The sequence below is a fragment of the Argentina anserina genome, chromosome 2, assembly GCF_933775445.1.
Source record: "Argentina anserina chromosome 2, drPotAnse1.1, whole genome shotgun sequence".
NCBI lineage: Eukaryota > Viridiplantae > Streptophyta > Magnoliopsida > Rosales > Rosaceae > Argentina > Argentina anserina.
Window position 1 is genome coordinate 4,731,787 of NC_065873.1, and position 19,448 is coordinate 4,751,234.

Genomic DNA, 19,448 nt, shown 5'->3' on the forward strand with positions numbered 1-19,448 from the left:
TGGACTCTCTTTAGCATATGTTTAGGATTGAACGCTTCGTTGATTCTAAATAAATAAGAAGTCTTAACGATTAGATGAACCGCTTCGGACTCTAATTAGAATTGGAATTGAAATGGACTTAAGAAGAATCGAAAATACTTGCTGCCTATATGTTGTTCTATGCGTGTCATACATGTTTCTTGAGTAGAATTCGTGTTTTGGTTATGTGATGAATGGTTGATCAATTGTATATAAGTAATTTAGGATTTATTTTAAGTAGTAGTTTTACAATCCAAATCAAATCCCCCAATAACATAATAAGTTTTGAGGCCCTTTTGATTCCTCGGACTGAATGATCACTGCTTATTATATACTAACGATGATATTTTTCAGGGTATTTTATAGATGTTCTAACAAAATGCTCTATCACCAACTCCAAGTCAGGATCTTAGCAATTTTTGTGGTACAAACGGCTTGCTCATCCTTCCTTTCCTATCTTATCTAGGATATTTGCAGATTTTTGTAAGTTTGCTAATGAGTGTGAAATCTGTCATATGTCAAAACAAACTAGAGCTCTTTTTTCTATTTCACACTCTCGAGCAACCAAGCCTTTTGAGCTTGTTCACTCTGATGTATGGGGTCCTGCCTCAGTTAATTCATTTGATGGATATCGTTTTGATGTGACTTTCATTGATTATTACACTCGTTTCACCTTTGTGTATCTATCTTGAGATCTAATAATGGCACTGAGTGCACTTCTAATACATGACTAATTATCTAAGTGAACATTGCATTATACATCAAACTAGTTGTATAGGCACGCCACAAAAAAAGATGGCATTGTAGAAAGAAAAAATTGAGATTTACTTGAAAAGGCTAGAGCTTTTTTGCTGCAAAATCAAGTTCCAAAACGGTTTTGGTCTCAAGCAGTTCAAACAGCTGCATACTTGATAAACAGATTACCAAGTAGTGTACTTGAATTTAAATCTACATTTGAAGTTCTTAAAGGAAGAAATATAGATATAAATCATCTTAGAACTTTTTGCTGTATATATTTTTTGCATGTTCAAGCTAATAAAAGATATAAGTTTGATCCGAGGGCAGTAAAATGCATGTTTCTTGGATATTCATCAACACAAAAAGGATATCAGTGTTACAATCCTGCAACTAGGAAGATAATTGTGTCCAAAGATGTGCAATTTCATGAAAATTTTCCATTTTATTATGGAACTGATGATCAACTTCAAGGGGAGTATCTCAGTGACTTATTCCCTTCTCCAATGCACTCTGAGTTTAATGAGATTGTTGAGGATCATACAACAACTCAAGAGTTCCCTTATGCTGCAACTCATGATGATCAGAGAGAGCAAACTGTAGTTCTTAATGAGACGAACTTGCACAGCCCTCTCCTACTTCAACTGGGAGAAATCAACTTGTTCAGTCATCACCTATTGTGCCTAGAAGAAATCCTCCTAGAACCAGAAATCCTCGTGAAAGGCTAAAAGAGTTTGTTACTTATGCTACACGCTATCCAATTGATCTTGGTTTTGAAAAACTAAATTTCGTTCAATGTGCTTTTCTCTGTAAAATTCTTACAAATCATGAGCCAAGAAGTTTTCCTAATGCAATGCAGTATCCTAAGTGGTAGAGAGCTATGCAAGATGAATTGCAGGCTTTAGACGACAACAAACATGGAGTATTGTCCCTCTTCCCAAAGGGCAGAAGCTTATTGGTGCTAGGTGAATTTACATGCTCAAATACAACTCTGATGGTTCTCTTGAGAGACATAAAAGCTTGCTTGGTAGCTAGGGGCTTCACACAGACCTTTGGGGTTGAATATAAAAAAACATTTGCACCAATAGCAAAGATGAACACTATAAGAGTACTTATATCTGTTGCTATAAATTCTTGTTGGTCTTTATCTCAAATGGATGTCAAAAATGCATTCTTGCATGGTGAACTAGAAGAGGATATGTATATGACCATTCCTCTAGGTCATCCAAGAGAAAATGAAGTTGGCATGGTCTATAAACTCCATAAAGCCTTGTATGGATTGAAGCAATCACCACGAGCTTGGTATTCTAAGCTCAGTTATGTTCTCATTTCCTCACGATTTCAAAGAAGTCATTCTAATTCTTCTTTGTTTGTCAAGAATAGCACAGTTGGAAAATTGGTGCTTCTTGAAACCCTTCTTCCTCACTCCTCACTTGCAAAATTTAAGAACATTAAATTGTAATAAAGAGAGAAACTCTTTCTCTTCACTGTATTGATTGTTCTATTACAAATCACATACAACCTGCAATACAAGTAAATACATGAATGTTACTCTTCTTATGCTTTTGCTTCTGATATTGCTACTTTTTTGTCACATATCTCAAAGTAGAAAAACACCATATATATATATACTTTACCAGGATTCATTTATCCCTTGACATGATCATCACCTACGTACCAGTGGTGATGCAAGAAAACAACATATAGTACATACTACATATGATGCAATGCTACATATATATATATATATATATATATGCTATCATGCCAAGCTGGTTTTGGTTTCTTTGTTCCCTAATATAATTGGCTATAATCCTATTCTATCATGTCATAAAACTATCTCACCTTTCCTTGCAATATTACATATACAAGCAATATATTATTGTTGTATTCTGTGTATGTTTTGTTACTTGTGAGATGAAATCTGAACTATAATTTGCGTCACCACCTACAGGGCATGCTACATTGGCCTCTATAAGGAGAATCAATGGGGACTTTAGATTAACAAGTTGTCTTCGTGGGTATTGGCATGGGTAGCAATAGCATTTTATAGTCTCAATATATATAGTAAAGCTACTTTTCTCTACTTATATGAGATTAAGAAACAATGATAATAACATAGGTAGCATTTTATAGTCTCAGTTTCCTTTTAGGCCTCACAGCATTCAAAGACTCAACTTTCCCGTCCCTGCAGCGCCCTTGCATCAGGGGTACTGTAAGTCACTTCATCTTAATGATCTTATCCATCTCACTCAAAAACGAAAATGCACGATCCATATTCCCATTAGCAGAATGACCACCAATCAAGGCATTGAACATCACAAGATCCAGCACAACACCCATACGTTGTATCTTCTCAAACAAGTCATCCGCCTCGTTCATTCTCTTCCTTGTACTCAAAACATAAATAAGCGACGTACAAGTTTCCTTAGAGCATCTCCTGCGGTTAAGTCTTTTCTACCACATGTGCATAACGGCTATAATTTGACAGTCAGAGCTCTTCTCCAACCGAAGAGTCATATACACATGGCGTTGGGTGGATTTGACATAGAGGCCTTCACTGTCAAATTTGACATGCCGAGCCGCTCATGTCTTTTTATATTTTATCATTTCTTTCTCTCATCTCTTTCCTCCTCGTCCCTTTCCTTCTCTTGAAACGCATCTGCAGAAATCAAAGACATCATCTTCTTCGAATTCTCCCTTTCTTCTACCTTTTGAACAAGTTCAATCATAATTTCCACCCACCTCTTGTTAAAAGGGATAATGAAGTTGGCTTATCTTCTCTCGCTGCAAATACATCATCTTCTTACAAACCAAAGCCAAATTCGAACCCAGATTCTTCATACCCAGACCAATCAAAGCAAAATCGAATCGAAATTCATCATACCCAGACCAAACTACTAGCCTGAGAGGGGAAACAAAAGAAGATAAGGAAGATTGATCCATGGCATGTGTTCTCCAATCACGAGTGGAATCAGAACTGGCCTTTCCTCGTCGGCTTCGCCATCACCGACACTCTCATCACCAAGTTCTCTCTCGGTCTCACTGGTATGTACTCACACAAACGCACACCATCCTCTCTCTCTCTCTCTCTCTCTCTCTCTCTCTCTCTCTCTCTCTCTCTCTCTCTCTCTCTCTCTCTCTCTCTCTCTCTCTCTCAGTGAGTTGTTTTAATTCGATTGGTTTCACTTTGATTCACTTCAATTGTTTCCTTTCTGAATTTGAGGATTCGATACTTCAAAACCAATTCGTGTTCATTGTATGTATATATATATATATATATAAGTGTTATAGTTGTTGTTTTTTAATCAATAGCGGTTCCTTGGCATTAATATATCACTGAAATGATTTGTTCTTGTTCCTAATTTTGTGCTCAGGGCTATTGCATGAAATGCTTCGGTCTTGTAAATGGGGGGTTCAAAATCAACTTGGAAGGTAGATATTGCATGTGACTGTTATTCCTTTTTTATGGGTTCTTGTTTTGCAGAGGAGGACACAAAGAACTATCCTTTCGTGCAGAGGCACAAGAAGCAAGGTCTCTCTCTCTCTCTCTCTCTCTCTAACACACTCAGTTTATTCGAAATTGCTCCACTTTTATGTGTTTAAATGTGTAATTTTTATTGGATTAAGACATTTAGTACTTATTATGATTCATTTGTGGTAGCCGATGATGCTTTCATTGAATTTGAGTTGTTTTTGTTTTTGTCAAGTAATGTGATTAGTTGGAAGTTTTGATTAGTCTTATGTCAAATGCAGTTGTAGACATCATACCAATCTTTGTTTCTTTTTGCATTATCTGAATCCTATTTAATTTGGGTTATCTGAATCCTATCGACAATGCGGCAGTAAGCATGAAACATAGTGCTTGCTTTGTTTGTTTACAATTGTAGAAATGATAACACCAGTAATATTGATATCAACAGCATAAATAAAAACAAGATAAAATATTATAAACATCATAATAATGTTCAAAATTGACACTTCCATTGGAGTTAAGATTTGTTAAAATTTGCATATGTCAAATTTGCCATGTAAGATGTCAAATTTTGAATTTGACAATACCAAAAGACATCTCCAATGGAGATGCTCTTAGTGGGCTCTATCCCCTTAATCAGCATTTCATCGCGAAAAATAAACGCCTCCTTTGCATTTCCAGACCTGCAGTAGCCATTAATCAAAATATTATACGTAATGGCATCAGGAACCATTCCCTTCTCTTCCATTTCCCTAACCATACCCTCAGCCTCACTCACCCTACCTTGCATAAACAACTCATGAACCAACATATTGTAAGTCACCACAGTCGGCATTACCCCCCTCCTTCACCATCTCCTCTCTATAACCGAACGCCCTTTCCAGATCACCCTTATTGCAATAACCATCAATCAAAGTGTTATAAGTAACCGCCCACGGAACCATCCCAATCTCCAGCATTTTCTCCAAAACACCAGACGCTTCGTCGAGCATTCTCTCCTTACAAATCCCATTAATAAGCAACCCATACGTGTACGAATCCGGCTTAACTCCTCTCCCTTCCATATCACTCAAAATCATGTGCGCGCCTCCAACTCTGCCTCTCTTACAAAAGTACAAAACCCGTGAATGAGAGTATTATACGTAACAACACTCGGCATCACCACGAAAACCTCCATCAACCCGAGAAACTCCTTGGCCTTCTTAAGCTTGCCTTGTTTACACAGTACATTGATCATGATATTAAAAGTACAAACACTCGACTTGATCCCCAACCTAAACATCTCAGCATACAAAACCCACGCCCCTCGGTCCGGTTCATCTTCGAAAACAAGCTCAACAGCTCATTACATGTCTTCGTCTTCGGCACAACATTCTCGCCCGTCATGAACCTAAAGCATTCAAATGCCTCATCAGCCCTCTTCAACTCACAGCAAGCACTCACCAGGGAGTCCAAGACGGCGCCGGCGCCGCTTGGGGGAGACAGACGCAGTCTGGCACGGTCCAGCGAGTCGAAAACGTCGCGAATCGGAGCGATGTTAAGGAGGTGTTTGAGGAGGTCGGTGGAGGGCTTTGGGGAGGGGAGGGAGGCGAGGCATTGGGTGTCGGTGTCGAGGCGGCGGAGGTCGAAATGGGAGGCGAATTGGTGGAGGGAGAGGAGGGTTTGGGATATCATATATTGTCTGAGATAAATCAGATAATGACGGTTACACACGGTGCATGTATAACTACTTAACTAGACAATTCTAGGTCTGAACTTACCATGTTCAAGTAGAACTTATTTAGCTGTTTAGCTTTTATATTAAAAATTTAAAACTATCCTCAATTTCCTTTCCTTTCTTCGCACAGGAGTTTAATGGGAGTGATTCTTTCCAGTCTTCATCAATGGAATTAAGAGGCCTGCACCGAGGATCTCTATCTCTGAATTGCTCGTCTGTCCAGAGCAGTAAAGACGCACACATTGATCAAAATTCCAGATATGAAAAGAAAGGTACACAAAAAGCCTTGCAGCTTGAACTGATATACGTAGAATGAATTAAAAATGAACATTATCTTTATTCAGAAAAGTGGATTATGTTAATGAACAAGCAAGCAAGGCTGGACTTTATACATTTTTACCATTCCTAATTTCCTGGTCTTCTTGTCCACTCAATTGTCACTATCCCATTTACGAGTGTAAATGTGTAATGGATTTCATTTCACAAGTTCACTTCCAACGACCCCAAAATTTCGAGCATAAAAATTCAAAATTTCAAAGTCGAGAAACACCAAACAATCTCAATGATCGAAATCATTTAAAATGCAACAGCAGATCATTACTGAGTTTACAATACAACTCAGACAAACCAATTATTACAAACCAAATTTATAATCCAACATTACATAAAAATGGAAATGTAATAATCCTCACAATCTCTCAGAAAACCCACAATAAATCCTTACAAGTTCTCACACACAAATCCACAATGAAAACCTCACCACAAGTAGGATAATGAACAACTTCGAGTCTTCAGAGTTGTCCCTCGATCTCCACTAATCAACACCTGCGGTAGTATCTCCTACACCATCGAATTGGTGCACCGGAATTGTAAACACAAACCTGGTAAGCTTTACAGTTCGTATGAGTAAAATAAAACAAATATAATTCGCATATCAATATATACGACAATCCACAGATCGACAAATATAAATGCACTCATGAGTCAATGGACGGTCCATCTGGTTGTCCCAAAAATATGAATATTAAAGTACTCATGAGAAATTGGGCAACCTCTCTGTTTACCCAAATGCATTTATATTACGGGTACTAATGAGCGCTGGTACATCTCTGTTACCCCTCAAGTAGTACACCGCCGACATTGGGCAACCTCCTCGCTACCCAACGTCCGATATTGGGTAACCTCCTCGCTATCCAACGTCCAAAGATATGAGTACTCATGTACCGATAACTCATCTGTTACCTCACATGCAGTACTCCGGCAGACAGACTAGAGCTCTAACTGTATCGTAACTTTCGCCCGGCCAAAAGCTAGGTTCCGACATGCCAAACACGTCCGAAGACTGGTCCGAAGACATAAACACGTACAATAATCTACTCATTATTGTACAAATCGCATCAACATGCTCTATATATAATTCTCATCACCACTGTGATCATATTCACAAACGAAATCCTAACAGTATATAATATAGCAAACTATATATATATATACCTATTTACCATTTATACAATATATATAATCCACTTTATTATATACATGTCATATTTCATAAATACGTCCGAAGACAAAACGTTTTAACAATTCTGAAAATACAAGATAAAACAATAACGAGTAATAGCAGCGGAATATGTAGAATAATTTTACTTTTTTATTGAATAAACGATATTACAATGATTACACCTTAATCAATAATAATGCTATTCTCAAAAGTAAAAATACTTCTTACTTGATAATCACAATCAAGTATTGAAACAACCTCACTAAGACCGTTGCTTCACGTGTTGATACAACCTCACTAAGATCGTTGTAGACACACGGATGATCAACCTCACTAAGAACGTTGATGTTGCCACTAAGGTCTTCAATGGAGTCACACAGATCTCCTAGCACTAAGCTCTCCTTTTTGTGAATTTTCTTCTCTTTGGTTTCACCTTCTTTCTCCTCTCTTTTTTCTTGTTCGTGTATCTCCTAGAGGCCACACAACCTACTGCCTATATACATCATATATATAGCAGCCACATGTATTCCCTAACCCTAGGAATTAAACTTAACTTCCCTTCCTAATACATCTCACATAGAAAATGAAAAAATCCATATGAATATGGAATACACCTTTTATTTTGAATCCTTTTCTATAACAATTCCCAAACACCATTTAACTAAATATATATTCCCAAATATATATCAATCTACCCATAATCAAATCGGTGGAGACTTATTTGGTAGGAAAAACAAACCATAATCTTTTCCTAGTCCAATTAGGAAACAACTTCAATTCTCCTTTTGCATATCAAATCTTCATGACTTGTCCTCCACACCTTTGGATCTTCATCAACTATATGGAGGCCAATATATGTACCTTCAAATTCTTAACGTTAAAACCACGTACAATAATCTACTCATTATTTGTACAAATCGCATCACATACTCATTATATAATTCTCATCACCACTGTGATCATATTCACAATGAATTCATAACAGTATATAATATAGCAAACTATATATATATATATATGTACTTATTGACCATTTATACAAATATATATATATTCCACTATATCATATACAAGTCGTATTTCAATATTTAAAACTCTTGTAAAATCTTGAATCTCCGCAAGGGTAGATTCGTAAATATGTGAGATTTTACTCACCTTATCAAATTGTCCTAACTGGTGCAAGGTTATTGACAGTGTTGCAGATGTGTTGCTGGAAGAATAGGTGCAGGAGAACAATCAGAATATTATGGATTTTAGTAACTGGATGGATTTTAGTAACTGGATGGAAGTTGATACAATCATGAAAGCTGAACTCTGGGGTTTGTGTAAGCGGCCTCTTATTCTAGCTAGTTATTTGCGAAGAGCCTATTCTGTGCCACTACCTGGGACATCTCAGTGAGCCATGTCTAGCTAAAAAAGGAAGATACTGAAACTGCAGATCAGTTAACACCCCCCACTGATTCTCCTCTGATGTTGAAGCTAAAACAGCCAGCACGAAAGAATTACCACAAGCCATATCAGATGCATATACTTGTAATGACATTGCTTTCTGCGGTTTTTGAAGCTTCTTAATTATGGTTTACAACAAAGACAAGGAAAGTGTATTGTTGACAACTGACCATCGTAATATATTGTACCATAAGCAAAGTTCACATTTGAAAACTGACCAATTATATTACAACTCAAGTATGATGTGTGTACAGGGTGCAGTTCAGTGCCAACAAAGAAAAAAAACTAAACAGAAGAGGTTAGCTTACATAATATTTAAGTAGATCGTTCTTTCATAAAATTAATCAGTTCATTCTGATTCAAGTTCAACAAAGCCATTGAAAGCGGTAGATACCTGAGCAAAGCTTGACAGGTTATCTTCTAGAATCTTCCAGAGCTATTGTCCGAGAACAATACTGTTTTAGTAGTCTGTTGATAACCTGTACAGGTACCAATATCTTCAATGTCAAACTCTTTGGATGACCCACTTCACCATTTCAGAACATTTTGCAAGGATTGAGTTCTTCATGTTATTAGCTACAAACAAGTAGAACCTGGCAAACAACAAAAAGAAAGCATGAAGCCTACTAGAACTTAAGCAACTCTCATCTGAATAGGAGAAACAACATAATATTTCTTTTGAAGAGGCATGCTCCACTGCAAGTGGCATCAAAATTTTATATTCTTAGTCAGATAATTCATCAACTCAAACCTTTAAGTGACTTAAGTTGGTTAAGTAAGATGAACTCAATAGTTTAAGCATTTGAGAGTAACAATCTTGTATTGTTGCATATGGTTTTTGTAATATCATCAGGCACGTTATGCAATCATATCTCACTGAAGATGACAGCACACCAATATTTCTAGTTCACTTGCAAATCCAAGTCATCATAGACTTGAATTATAAACCCATCAAGTATTGCTCAGCATTTAATATACCAGTAAAATAAAGACCACTAGCTGCAGTGTTCATGCATTTGGGTAGTAACTTACACATGCAGTTCATGAAGGTACATTTAACGTTAGTTTTCAATTTCTCTATAGATGAAAAAGATAAATTTATCATAATATTGGAAAACTATAAAAGAGGTTGATTTCTCATGAAAACTCAGATAGAGAGCCTAACCAGCACAATTTTGGCACATTATTCATTATCGATTGTCATTGTTTCCAGAGAGGACATGACCCACCCACACAAATCACCAAATTTTCTACTGATGAGCTTCCTTGGAATCATTTATGTCTATATGGACATATGCTCCTCTGCTACTAGCCTAGTATGGAGTTGCTCATACTCTATACTATAGACTGGTCTCTTGGAATGCATTTTTCAGCAAACTTCAGGCATATACATCCTATTAGTTTCAAATTCCCAAAAAAGTACCTTAATAAATAATTGCAAATTGGCCAATATCCCTCGCCCTAAATTTTGACTCGCTTGATCTACAAGTTACTGATGATCCAAGCATATTAATTAATTACTGCTACCCTCGAGAAGACTAATAACACAACCCTTTGGAACAAACTTGAGAACCAGAGCATGAATCGCATGTTCATAACCAGCAACCAATGGAAAGAACACATGCTGCAGGAAGAGAGCTTTGGCAAAAAATTGCAGCTAGAGCTGCCACGACAGAGAGAAACACTATGAGCTGCAACAATCAACGCTAATGCCCTTCCAGACCAACATGATCAATGGAATGGAAATACAGGAGAAAAAGCTCTTGGATAGAAACAGAAGCCGTAAGCAATCCAACAACACAGATAGAATCCAAAACGAATTAATAAACTCAGCAGAAAGCGTAAAAGCCTGCAAATTTGGCAAGGTGGAGGAACATGGTTGAATTCAAACAGTTAAGAAAAAGTAAGTCTAGAACTTGCATAATAATGGCAGATATAGAGAAAAATAAGATGAAAGCAGTTAATGTGTTTCTTTGGAAAGAGGGCAGTTCAATGGGTATCAAAACTTGATATTCAAGTTACTAGGGTGTTTGAGAAAATATGATCTGATAGTGTACACATTCAACCAAGAAGGGTGAGAAAAAATCCAGGAAGTGCCCAATGAACGTGCTCATCATAAGCGTGTCTCCACAGATCAGGCTTTCTGGTACATGGACTGTAGATGCTTAACTCACAATCTCCACATAGACCTTATATATACACTAAATCATCCCAGTGGCAATGAACACTAAAAGAAGAAAATGTACATTCTAATTTTTCAAGGCATTTGGTTCATGATGCATGTAGTTCCAGACATATAGTTGCACAAGACCACAGTCAGCTATGAGTGACACTGCAAACAATGGATATATGGTGTCACCCCATGAAGATGATTAAAGGTGAAGTGTAGTTTTCAACTGTGAAGACCATTGAATATAGTTGTTTCACTTGTTTGGATTACAGACTGATTAAATTTAATTCAATCTCATTAGAACTTGCCTTCCCTTTGAAGCATGCAGGACTATCCTTGGTATTTATGATTTTAAAAGCCCTGAGTCTTCAACAGTGTCGGGCCTATAATAGTGCATTCAGTGGACAGTGAAATGAAACGGTTTCAATGTGTGGCAACTAAGATGTTCCCACTTGTTCAAAATATTTCAGTAGCTTGTGGACTAATTGAAACAAGTCATAAGATTCCTGGTATATTACCTGGCCACAAAATGATGCACCGAAGATGATTGATTTCTAAGTCCAAACTGCACTTGGTTAAAGCTGAGCCTCTTAGCAACTGAAGAAAGAAAAGACAAAAACATAAAAACTTAAAGCTTGGGAGCATTATCGACGAAAAAGTGGAGAATTAAGAAAGCTGAATCAAAATCACACCAATGATTGCATTTTTAATTTTATATTAATGCTTGCATACATCCTCTATACAACTTTCAGGATTCCCCTGTATTTTTCAGGTAACACTCTGGAGGCAATTAGAGATTTAGAGAATATAATTGGCATTGAAATAGTTTAGTTTCATGTTATAACTTTATACAGTAATTTTTAACTGGTCAGACTAGAGTCATACACTTATATTTCTATTATTTTTGAAGTAGTTGTGTGTTAAGAGTTAGAGCTATGTGTCGTGATCAATAAAAGTTAAATAGCAAAACACATTTACTGCACAAAATTCCAGCTGTAATTATCTTGGCTGCTTTATTGTCTTTACGGATATAATTGCATTATTTTAATCGATGTCAATCATATAACAACTCTCAAGTGTAATGTGTGCACATGGTGTAGCTCAGTTGCCAACAAAGAGATAAAGAACTAAAACAGAATAGGTTATATGACACTACAGTACTACGTTCTTCATTAACTCAATCAGTTCATTCTGAATGTGATAGATACCTGAGATGAGTTTGCCAAGCCGTTACAAAGTATCTACCAGAACTATAATTTGGTTTGAAAAAAAAACACTTTCATGAGATGACAAATCACGGAGAAAGAGACTTCATGAATCACCCTTTCTGAGAAATTCCTCAACATTCTCAATGCCCTCAATCAGATAGTAATATGTGCTGGCATCCGGAGTAATCCCTCTGCCCTCCATTTCTTTAAGGAGTTCTTGAGCAAGATCACCTCCTTGGTTTTTGCATAGACCTTTGATAAGAGCATTGTACGTTAAAAGTGTAGGATTAACACCTATACTCAACATCTCATCTCGAACTTTAAAGGCATCATCCATATCACCACGTTTACTATGTCCACTAATGAGGGTGTTGTAACTAATGAAATCAGGCTTAATTCCCCTTCTCTTCATCACATCCAGAAGTTCCCGAGCTTCTTCAACTTTCCCTTCCCTGCAGCGCCCTTGCATCAGGGTATTGTAAGTCACTTCATCTGGATGAACTTTCATCTTATCCATCTCACTCAATAGCGAAAATGCACGCCCCATATTCCCATTAGCACAATGACCATCAATCAAGGCATTGAACATCACGAGATCCGGCAGAACACCCTTACGCTGTATCTTCGCAAACAAGTCATCCGCCTCGTTCATCCTCTTCCTCTTACTCAAAACATAAATAAGCGACGTATAAGTTTCCTTGGTGGGCTCTATCCCCTTCGTCAACATTTCATCGTGAAAAAAAAACGCCTTCTTTGCATTGCCAGACCTGCAATAGCCATTAATCAAAATATTATACGTAATGGCATCAGGAACCATTCCCTTCTCTTCCATTTCCCTAACCATACCCTCAGCCTCACTCACCCTACCTTGCATAAACAACTCATGAACCAACAAATTGTAAGTCGCCACAGTCGGCATTCTCCCCTCCTTCACCATCTCATCTCTATAACTGAACGCCCTGTCCAGATCACCCTTATTGCAATAACCATCAATCAAAGTGTTATAAGTAACAGCACTCGGAACCATCCCAATCTCCAGCATTTCCTCTAAAATACCAGACGCTTCGTCGAGCCTTCTCTCCCTACACATCCCACTAATAAGCAATCCATACGTGTATGAATCCGGCTCGACTCCTCTCCTTTTCATATCACTCAAAATCAACTGCGCCCCTCCGACTCTGCCTCTCTTACAAAACCCATGAATGAGAGTATTGTAAGTAACAACACTAGGCTTCACTCCGAAAACCTCCATCAACCCGAGAAACTCCTTGGCCTTCTTAAGCTTGCCTTGTTTACACAGCACATTGATCATGATATTAAAAGTACAAACACTCGACTTGATCCCCAACCTAAACATCTCAGCATACAAAACCCACGCCCTCTCGGTCCGGTTCATCTTCGAAAACAAGCTCAACAGCTCATTACATGTCTTCGTCTTCGGAGCTACATTCTCGCCCGTCATGAACCTAAAGCATTCAAATGCATCATCGGCCCTCTTCAGTTCACAGCAAGCACTCACCAGGGAGTCCAAGACGGCGCCGGCGCCGCTTGGGGGAGACAGACGCAGTCTGGCACGGTCCAGCGAGTCGAAAACGTCGCGAATCGGAGCGATGTGAAGGAGGTGTTTGAGGAGGTCGGTGGAGGGCTTTGGGGAGGGGAGGGAGGCGAGGATGGCGGCGGCGAGGCATTGGGTGTGGGTGTCGAGGCGGCGGAGGTCGAAATGGGAGGCGAATTGGTGGACGAGGTGGGGGGATTGGTGGAGAGAGAGGAGGGTTTGGGAGATAAGAGAGGAGGGGAGGTTGCACGGGAGGTGTTCGATGAAATGCCACTGAGAGGATTTGATGGAGTTGACGAGGGAGTCGTGGGTGATGGGTTGGGGGAGAGAAGAGAAAGGAGATTGGGTTGTTGTGGGGAAGATGGAGATGAGGGTTTTGGGTTTAAGGGTCTGAGGGTTTAGGAGTCTCTGGAGTTTCATCCTCGGCTGAGTGAGAAATATGGGTTGTGATTGTGAGTCTTATGATGATACTGATAAGAGAGAGAGAGTCATTATATAAACTTTTTGACAGAGACGGCGCCGTAGCGGTCCGCCTTGACCGAGCCTTGAAGCTTCGTTTTTGGGCCTCGTTTTTGTTACCGCTCATCTTTTTACTACTAACGCCGTGAATGTTTGTGCACTGGCTTTGTGTGATATTTTGTGTGTGGGATAGCTGTTGAGTTGGGAGACAACTATTTGGAATTGAGTTGATGAGATTATTGTTAGTAGTAGTGATGTTACTAATTTAAGGTTGATTTAGTTTAACGAGTAGACCAATAGTAGTTGGTTTCTCCTTGATTAGTGGCATGGCCATTGTTACAAATTTGCAATTGCTTTACTCGAGTATGACTTACTGGATCAAAGATCGTTTTGCGGAGATTCATATTTGAAGGTTGATGCTGGGATGTGTAAGCTGCATATCAGAATCTATGGAACTAGAGATAACAAGCAATCAAAGTCCACCGCCAGGGCCTTCTAACACTAAACCAGTCTTCTCATGAAATATTTCTATCAACTGCAAATCTACAATGATGAAAAGGTTCAGCAAGGATAACTAGTTCCTTACAATTTCATCTTCATTTGGAACCCAAACCATTTGCAGACAGTGACTAAGTGTATATAGTAAAAGATATGTCGGACAAAAAGGCTAAGCTCAGTAATGATACCCTCAGTATTGGAATCCAATTCCGTTAGTTGGTGAATACAAACTTTACTTGAGTAGACATTGCGTACCTAATATTGAGTCTAAATCTAACAAAACTTGGGAAGAATCCTTCCACCACTAGGCCGCCACCACACAAGGCTATCTGCAACACAAAAGCTATCAAAGAATCAGTAGAGTGCTTGGTAGTAGGCTAGCCGTATAGAAAATTTGAACTCCCACGAAATCCAAGCAGTTATGCACCAATGATCTTAATTATAAGATCCATGAAAGAAATAACAGACCTTTTAGACTTTTCTTATTAGCTTTTCTCTAATGAGCTTAATAATTTACCAATCAAACTGGATGCTGCAGCACAACTTGAAAGGCAAAAGAGAATTAATGGCTACTTGCGGTGCAGAAAATGCTTACTTTGGTGCTGAAAATTCTTAACAAATTATAATAATATTACCCAAACAACACTGGATAATTCTTTTCTGGTGAAGGACCAAGGGAAAATGATATACTTTAATAAAAGAATGGCCAAAGCATCCCTCGTCTTCATAGTGCAATCAACTATACTACCCAAGTATTTGTCAAAAACAAGTTTCGTCTAAACTGCCATAAATCAATCAATTATCTTTCAACAAGGAAAGTTAAAGTCCAAAGAGAGAAAATACAAAGAAACTTGGTGGCGTGCCCAAACAAGTCAGCAAACAGAACATCCGTGACATGCAAGGGGCAGAAGACAAATAAGAGCCTGGTTCAAGTGAAAGATCCATCCATGTAGAGATGGCTGATGAGCATAAGAAACATTGTACGACTAATTTATATTTTTACACTGAACAAATCTCAATTAATCAACAGCAACCAAACACTCCAAACACTAATTCCTGAGTTTAACACTTGCAAGCTCCTGTACTTAAGAAGTTAACATGCAACCAGAAGACTAGCTTTAAATAGGTTTCAACCATGAGTTTGGAGCAGCCTCCTTCCACAGTCCCACAATATAATTTCAATTTCAAGTATAAAAGTCCACGGCTATTCCCAGGGTCGCAGCACATACCCCAAACTGCCCTCAGAAACTAATCACCTCAACATCCTAACAAGAATAGGAAGTGCCAATACTATAGGCAATCATTCTCACCAAAGGGTTGCACTTTCTAAAATGGCATATTGAAAGCTTCGGACCAACAGTGACTAGATGTCTAAATAAAGCCAACTTGGAAAAGATCAAATGAGATGAAAAAAGCATAATAAAGTAAAATTCTAAATTGCTCTTCGATTCAACCGTCTCGTTACATCCAGAAAAGCACTTCTTCCAGTACAAGAATTACTTCACTTCCCCGAAGCCCCAATCACACTTTCCATAGAACAGACAAAACGGGCACTCTTAGGTAGTGTCAATATCAATTATTGGTTTGTTTAACTCGAGCTAAAATCTCATCAAAACACACCGAATCATGCTAATCTGCCTGTTCATCCTAAATTAAGCAATAAACTGCAATCCCTAAATTCATTCTTTACTTGCGAACCAAAAAAGCATATCCATTTAAGCTCCAAAACAGTTACTTTGTCAAAAATATAACGCAAATTATCAAATAATCCATTTTTCACTTGATCAAACCATGACAACTGTAATTAATATACAGCACTGGTAAATTGGGTGTGGTAACAATAGTAATATAATTAACCTGGAAATCCTAAGCGACGGTGACGGATTGCTGCTTGGAGGTCTCTAAGGGCTTTGTAGGTTTCTTATCCATGAAGTCTTCAATGTTGTAAACGACAGTGATGTAGAGTGTACAGCTAGGGCACCGAGCAATCTCTTCCCCCAATTTCAGGTCCTCCTTGGTGATCTGGAACAAGTCTCCACACGGGCACGGGTACGTGTAAGCCTGTAGCTCCTCATTCCACTCCATATCTTCGATCTCCACATCGTCATACGACATTGTTTTGGCTTCAGAATCTGTACCTGGTCCAAATTGAAATTCAATCACAATCATCAAATAAATACCTCGAAGAGGCAACAAACTAAGAATCCTGTGAAAATCAAGGAGGCTATAAAATTGACACAAATAATCAATTCTGTGAAAAGAATAAAGAGCCAATAGATTCAATGATTCATACTTACTTACATCATTCCAATTCTCCAAACTAATTTATTTAAACAAAAGATGACTAACCGAGTCTCATAGTAAAACGAAAACTAAAAACACTGGAAACATGAATGACATATATAATAACCTCAGTAATTTCATCACAAATATGTTATAACATGGGGCTAAAAGCTGTATAAACATGTAGAGTTAATACCAAACCCTAGAAATCAAGTAGTTAAAATAAAAGCAAGAAAAAAAACCCAAACTTTAAGGCTCCATTTGGAAAATGGATTTGGATTTGACTTTGAATTTGAAATCTGGGTAAGTTTAATCCCAAGATTTCAAAATCTCATGTTTGGGTAACAATTTAATCATGACGATTTGGATTTGAGAATTCAAATGATTGTTGCCATGCTCCATAATAGGTAGCAAATGACGCAATCCAGTAGCGTAGATAATAACCAAATAGACTACTGACTTGTTATGTTTACTAATCCCTGACTACTATTTGCAATAATGCATAACTACATAACTATCCTTGGCTATTATTTGCAGTGGATACATAGAAAGCATCATAGAAGTATGCTAAATCAAGAAAAACAATCTTCTGCATCTCATATAGAAGATATAACTATAACTACATATCACAACTATAGTGAACTCACGTTAGAATAAACCTAACCCTCAACTTTGATATGACATTTATAAACTAACAAGATCAAAATGGGAGAGGCTATACATAATGAATAGTGAAGGTCATCTTCTAGTCCGGTAATCTTCTAGTCCGGTCATTTTCTGTGGTGCAAAGTGAAATAAAAATCAGCAGCAACTACAGCCTAGCAAGGAAACCAAGTATACCTACATTCATTTGATCGTATAAATGAGCACTGAAATATGCGCTAAATCATACAAATGGAGCAGCAAGAATGCATGTCATAAATTTCTTTGAAATTAAACTATTAAAATTAATCTGCAATTTGTATTCAGATTTGACAAAACCAAGCAAGCATCACCACATAAGAGAGCAGAGCACAACAATAGAGAGCAAGGCATAGAGACGCAAGCAAGCATATGCAGCACTAGGATTTCAGTGCTAGCTACTTGTACTAACACGATCATGATCAGGATCAGCCATAATCAATATGTTGCACGGACACGGACACACGACACGGAAAATCTCAAAAAATCGACATGGCAAACAAAAAATATTTATATATTTTTTTTGATACATAAAATAAATTAACAATGCCACTATAAAAAGTTGTAAAATCCATCAAATGCATAACAATTTTTACGAAACAACATCAAATAGTCAAAATGCAAGTGACATAGTGCATAGTTTAACATCATACTACAAAGTTCCCATAATATAGTTAAATTAAACTTCTCAGAAAGTCATAAAAAGGCATCAAAAGCTTAGGAAATCCGCACTATCTCCATGCCTCCAATAGCAACACATTTAAACCACAACAATTACAAAGCTAGCCAATTACACTACAACACTACCTCTGCAATAGCCAATAGGCAATGAACAGAAGTAAAAGCTAACGATTTCTCATACAAATTGAGCTATCAAACACTACCCAACTACTCATTAAAATCATATCAAAACCCATTCAACGATCAACCGGATCAAACATAAACCAATTTTAATCTTCAAACTTAAAAAACAAAATTGAATTACTTTACGGAGATGGAGATCTAGAGCCGTCGGCAGAGGGAGAGGGAGGGAAAGAAGCTGCCGCCGTGACCAGAAGAGGAGTCGCCGACCAGGAGTCGCAAGGAAAGAGGAGAAGCAGAACGGCGAGATAGAAAAGTCGCACTCTGTTGTAGATATTTAGGTTTTTAGTTTTTACAATTTTATTTATAATTTGTTTTAATGGTTAAAGTGATGACGTGGCGTATGTAGCCCGTCAGTCAACATGGTCAAAATTTTACGATACATATCCGATTCATAAAAAATATGTATTGTGTTATATCGGCATGTCCGGACGTGTTGGATATGGCGACATACCTCCAACTGACGTATATGTGCAACATATTACTTCTTATCTTTATGTAGATACAATAAGCATATTATAATTGATGATCGATTTTCAAAGAATGTACTACGTAAGCTGTATTCAGTTTCCTAAGAACATATGCACCTTATTTGCTCCATCACACCTCCAATCCATCAGTTAAATTACCATCATCAATTACTATACACTGCAAATTACATTTATGTACCAGCTTTTATGTACCAATCACATCAATTACCATACAGATAGTGTGATAGTAAGTGTAACATCGGATGTGACAGTAGGTGTAATATGTAGTGTGACAACGGGTGTGTCAATTAGTGTGATAGGTAGTATGACAACGGGTGTGACAGCTAATGTGATAAGTTGTGTGACAA

At 37.8% G+C, this 19,448-nt stretch overlaps 2 protein-coding genes and 2 pseudogenes across 5 annotated transcripts; all 4 read right to left on the reverse strand.

The window, feature by feature from the left end:
- Window positions 1–2,883: 2,883 nt before the first annotated feature.
- Window positions 2,884–5,902, reverse strand: LOC126783827 (pentatricopeptide repeat-containing protein At2g15630, mitochondrial-like; annotated as a pseudogene).
- A 3,226-nt stretch (window positions 5,903–9,128) lies between these two features.
- Window positions 9,129–14,259, reverse strand: LOC126783068 (pentatricopeptide repeat-containing protein At2g15630, mitochondrial-like). The gene is made up of 3 exons (XM_050508453.1): window positions 12,274–14,259; window positions 11,584–11,662; window positions 9,129–9,488 (listed from the first exon to the last, which is right to left on the reverse strand). Exon 1 carries the CDS (start codon window positions 14,246–14,248, stop codon window positions 12,377–12,379), a length of 1,872 nt encoding a protein of 623 aa, XP_050364410.1. The 5' UTR covers window positions 14,249–14,259; the 3' UTR covers window positions 9,129–9,488; window positions 11,584–11,662; window positions 12,274–12,376.
- LOC126783828 (uncharacterized) lies at window positions 10,146–11,009 on the reverse strand (annotated as a pseudogene).
- Window positions 14,260–14,839: 580 nt separating the features above from the next.
- On the reverse strand, window positions 14,840–18,875 carry LOC126783078 (diphthamide biosynthesis protein 3-like). Of its 4 annotated transcripts, none has more exons than XM_050508467.1 (4): window positions 18,735–18,873; window positions 17,790–17,845; window positions 16,643–16,917; window positions 14,840–15,114 (listed from the first exon to the last, which is right to left on the reverse strand). In XM_050508467.1, exon 3 carries the CDS (start codon window positions 16,898–16,900, stop codon window positions 16,652–16,654), a length of 249 nt encoding a protein of 82 aa, XP_050364424.1. In that variant the 5' UTR covers window positions 16,901–16,917; window positions 17,790–17,845; window positions 18,735–18,873; the 3' UTR covers window positions 14,840–15,114; window positions 16,643–16,651. The 4 variants fall into 4 exon arrangements, with proteins under 4 accessions (XP_050364424.1, XP_050364423.1, XP_050364422.1 ...); XM_050508465.1 differs by having other exon boundaries at window positions 14,844–15,114; window positions 16,643–16,923; window positions 18,735–18,869; XM_050508466.1 differs by lacking the exon at window positions 17,790–17,845 and having other exon boundaries at window positions 18,735–18,875.
- Between the last annotated feature and the right edge of the window lie 573 nt (window positions 18,876–19,448).